At 63.1% G+C, this 4,496-nt stretch overlaps 1 protein-coding gene across 1 annotated transcript in view; it reads right to left on the bottom strand.

Moving 5' to 3' along the window:
• RASAL1 (RAS protein activator like 1) overlaps window positions 1-4,496 on the bottom strand; it is a 111,075-nt gene that overhangs the window by 700 nt on the left and 105,879 nt on the right. The window contains exons 15-18 of the mRNA XM_029913838.1: window positions 4,183-4,320; window positions 3,443-3,578; window positions 2,626-2,746; window positions 448-524 (exon numbers count right to left, since the gene is read on the bottom strand). Of these exons, the coding sequence (XP_029769698.1) occupies window positions 448-524; window positions 2,626-2,746; window positions 3,443-3,578; window positions 4,183-4,320 (472 nt within the window). The remainder of the gene's footprint in view (window positions 1-447; window positions 525-2,625; window positions 2,747-3,442; window positions 3,579-4,182; window positions 4,321-4,496) is intronic.

Here is a 4,496-nt window from a genome sequence, read left to right on the forward strand (position 1 = left end):
GCAGCTCTGCAGTGCACTGGGGGTCCCAGCCTGGAGCACCCTCCTGCACCCCAAACCCCTCATCCCCAGCCCCACCCCAGAGCCCTCACCCCCTCCCGCATCCCAACCCACTGCCTTAGCCCGGAGCCCCCTCCCGCACCCTGACCGCCTCATTTCTGGCCCTACCCCGGAGCCCGCACCCCCAGCCAGAGCCCTCACCCCCTCCCACACCTCAGCCCCCTGAGCCAGCCCTGTGAAAATGAGCGAGTGAGTGAGGGTCGGGAGAGTGAGCAACAGAGGGAGGGAGGGATGAAGTGAGCAGTAGGTGGGGCCTCAGAGAAGGGCCTGGGCAGGGGCGGGGCCTAAGAGGAGGAGCAGGGCAGGGGGCGGGGCAAGGGCATTCGGTTTTGTACGAGTAGAAAGTTGGCATCACTAGCTGAGTGCTCTGGTGGGGAGGGGGCTCCGTACCTCCCTGGGCACGAGTACCAGGCCCCCTCTCCTGCTCCGGCGCCAGCCCCGCATCTGAACACTCAATGTACTTCTCCCTGTGGAGAGAGGAGACACGTGAGTTCTTAGGGGCAGGGGCATTAGCTACTGTCTGTCTGTACAGCCCCACGTGCCAGGGAGCCCCCACCCCGGTCTGTATGCCAACCCCTCATCCTGGCCCTTACAGCCCCACATGCAAGGGAGTCCCCCACCCCGGTCGGTATGGCCCCCCTGCCTTGGCCCTGCTCTGTACAGTCCCACACGCAAGGGAGCCCACCGTCCTGGACTGTATGCCCCCCCCCACCCCAGCCCCGGTCTGTACAGAACCATGCGCAGGGGGCTCCCAGTCCTGATAGCCCCATGCAAGGGCCCCTTCACCCTGGCCCGTATGGCCCCCTGCCCCAATCCCAGTCTGTACGGTCCCACCTAGTCTGAACAGCCATGAGGGCAATGGGGCCGCAGCCCAGCTCGCCTGATATAATGATCTAATAACCAAAGGTGAGAAGGGGTGTTCAGAGCACAGAGCTTGGACCCCTCCCTCTCTCCTCTCCCCTGGGGTGTTACAGGCTCAGATTACTAGAGCAGGGTGTCCAGGAACCCACAAATCCTGCTGGGGTCCAGGTCGCTGACTGGTTCTCCTGCCTTTTAGTCTCGCCTTGGGGCCGTTTACGGGGCTGGACTGAGATGGAAGCGGCTCTCCCCAGGGGTTCCCCCAGGTGTTGTCCCAATTGCCCCCCCTTTCCCTTCAGTGGCACAGGCTCGAGGCCTGCACACCCTGTGCTGGGGAGATCGCGTGGGCTCAGTGACAGAACCAGCATTTCCCACTAGCACTCCCGTCACTGCTCACGCTGCCCCGATGGGAGACCGCCCAAGACCCTGCATGCAGGCAGGGGAGACACCGGGCAGACGCGCCCCCAGAAACGATGGTCAACACCCATGACCTGTGACAGCATCTGCAAGGACCCCACTGTGCTAGGTGCAAACACCGAACAGAAGGATGGTCCCTGCCCTGAAAAGCCTGCGAGCTACCGACGGACGGAGCCTCTGTGCTCCAGAACCCTCCAAAAGAGGAGCAGGTGCAAGGCCTAGCACATCTGTCAGGGTCTCCTCAGGTGCGCCCACCACCAAAGCGTCCTGACTTGCTCCAAGCAGGGTTAGACAACACGACACTGAGAGCTCCTGAGCTCTGGCTACACTACGGTTTCCACCTTGCTGCCAGCACTAATGGGCAGTTAGGGCTCCTAATTTCCCTAGTGTAGACAAGGCCCCCCCCTGCAACGGCACAGCATGCCCCCATCTGATGCTATGGGTAGGAGCTCCGGTGGAGGGCAACATCCCTGCAGGTCAGGACTGGAGGGAACCTTCCTCCCCAGCCCCAGAGGGAGGGAGCAGTTGGGGAGGAATCCCAAGATCCCGTGTGGGGTGCAGGGGATCCCCCCAGTCCAAGGAGCCTCTTGGGCCATGGGAGGAAGACCCGTAACCCTCCTTAAGCTGCTGACTATATAAGGGCTTTCTCAAGGGTAACACTTTAGGGAGGGGAGACCTCTGGTGGTGGGAACTGGGAAGCCAGGCAAGGTGAAGCCAGAGGCTGCACTCCAGTCCAGCTCACGCCCTATTTGGAGGTTGGTGCTGCCCCCTACTGGGGGTGGAAGAGGATGGGGGGGACAAGTGTTTGAGCAGGGGCTGCTCCCAGTAGAAAGTGGTGACCGCTGCAGGCTGAGATAACTGGGCTAATGATCAATGCCAGCTGCAACCGAAACCCTCCTCCCCGGGAGGCGGGGCAGGGGCTCCCCCCAGCAGCTCGGCAGAGAGATGTGGGGAAGGAGAATGGGATGGCAGTTAATAGCCCTGCAAGGGGGGGCATCTGAAACCAGCCCCATCCCCTCAGAACCACCCCAGCTCCCCCCCCCTGCCCTGAACCCCAGGATTAGAACTCAGCGCCCTTCCCTGGGGCCCCGATCCTGCCCAGACATGGAGTAGCCCCTGCTCTGGTGCCCAAGCTCTCCTCCCTGCCCCAGGCTCTATGGCTTCCCTACTCATCATGGCAAGTCCCCCCACCATGCCAGCCACAGGGTGACCACTGCCCCCGCCATGCACAACCCCTGGCCATGGCCCTGCCCCCGCCGGCATTACCTGCCCTCGCCCCGCAGCTGCACTGACCTGAGCTTGTCTCTCGCCAGCAAGAGCTGCCCGTACACCATCTGGGTCTCGGCATCCGGGTCGAGGGGGTCGCTCCAGTCCCCCAGGGTCATGGCAGAGTGAGTCCGGCTGCAGCCGCGCACTGGGGGCAGGACAGAGAGGACTGTTCCAACGAGCCCCAAGGCGCGGGCAGGAGGGGCTGCCATGCAGGGTACGGGGTGGGCCAGGGGCCCTGCCTGCAAGGGTCTAGGAGCAGAGCGGGTTGCTCCTGACTAGCCAATCAGCCTCCAGTGAAGCCCTCTCCCCCATCTCCCCCAAGGCCATGGGTGAGGGAGATCCATCCTCCCAGCCAGTGGGGACTGGTCAGGGCTCCCGCCAGGGCCCACTACTACTGCTCTGCCACCAGGCCACTGGGTTAACAGCTGCTTGGGGCAGATGTGTGGCCTTTGCTACCCTCCCCCAGCCCCAGGGGCTGCGCCAGTGCGGTCTAGTGGATCGAGCACTTGAGTGGAGCTTGGGAGACCTGGGTTCTGTTCCCAGCCCCTGCTGGGTGACCTTGGGCAAGTCACTCCCCTGCTCTGTACCTCAGTTTCTCATCTGTGCAATGGGGGTAATGCTAGTGCTGTCCTGTGTGAAGTACTTTGAGCTGTACAGGTGCAATGTGCTGGGTGTTATAGGGGGAAGGGGCCTGGAGCTCCCGACCCTTATCCAGCTCCACCTATCCCCAAGCGGAGAAGCAGCAGCATCGAGAGGTCTCTGGGGCGAAAAAGCCCCTTCCCTTGCCAAAGCCCAGTGGGCTGAATTTGCAGCAGCCCTGGAGCTGGCAGGGGCCAGTTACCTGTGCGGTCGGGCTGCAGGCAGCAGGTCCAGCGGTTGCCCCGGAAGGCACCCGGGTGGCAAGAGGGCAGCATGTGCTCATTGCAGATGCTGGCCTTGCGGATGGCTGACAGCCACTGGTTCAACTCGTTCACATTCTGCTGGAGACAGGAGAGTCTCAGCCAGGAAGGATGGTGCCGCTTCCCCTCCCCAGCCCCCAGGGATACAACCCAGACCCCCAGGGTTCTAGTCCTGGCTCCGGCCCGCTGGGGGACCTTGGGCAAGTCCCTCCTCCTTTGGTGCCTCAGTTTCCCCATCTACACCTCAGCACAAACTGTTCCAGGCTGCAGTGTGATCCATGGATTGGATGCGACTCATCCAGATTTTCACCCCCCCTTCTTTTCTCATGTCATGGCCAGCCAGAATCCCGCCCCCCCTCCCTCCCTGCAGCTTGGCAATGGCCCCGTTAAAGCAACGGAACAGTCCCTCTGCTGCCCCCGCCCAACAAGTCCAACCTGGCAGCTGGGTGGTACTGCCCAGGGCTCCAAATCCCAGGGGCCCACTGACACCGCGGTCGCACCAGGAGCCACCATGGGTTGAACTAAAGCATGAAGGCCCCCAAGTGGGGGTCCTGGCAGACCCTGTCCTCCCAGAGCTGGCCCAGAGGTGCACACTGGGCAGCAGGTGGCGCTGGCTCAGCAGACTGGTGACCACGCTGCCAGGGCCCCGCTGCACTGGGCCCCCTCCCTGGTGGGAACTCGCCTTGCACTGGATGTACATGGTGCGCAGCTGCCCTTCGTTGTCCTGCGTTATGATCTGCATCATGTGTGGCTGCTGGAAGGCGTTTTCGTCCACCCTCTCCACGGCGCAGATCCGCTGGATGGGGATGGAGGAGCGAACCTGCACGAAGAAACAGTGGGGAGCTCAGGGCTGGTAGAGTGGGGGGAGGGCCAATGGGATTGAGGGGCATAAGCAGAGCTGGAGGGAGGGGGAGCCCAGGGCTGGCATAGCAGCAGGGGGTGGGATTGACGGGGGCCGGCAGAGCTGGGGGAAGGGGGAGCCCAGGGCTGGCGTAG

Source organism: Terrapene carolina, unplaced genomic scaffold (assembly GCF_002925995.2).
Source record: "Terrapene carolina triunguis isolate 2854851 unplaced genomic scaffold, T_m_triunguis-2.0 Scaffold951, whole genome shotgun sequence".
Taxonomy (NCBI): Eukaryota; Metazoa; Chordata; order Testudines; family Emydidae; genus Terrapene; species Terrapene triunguis.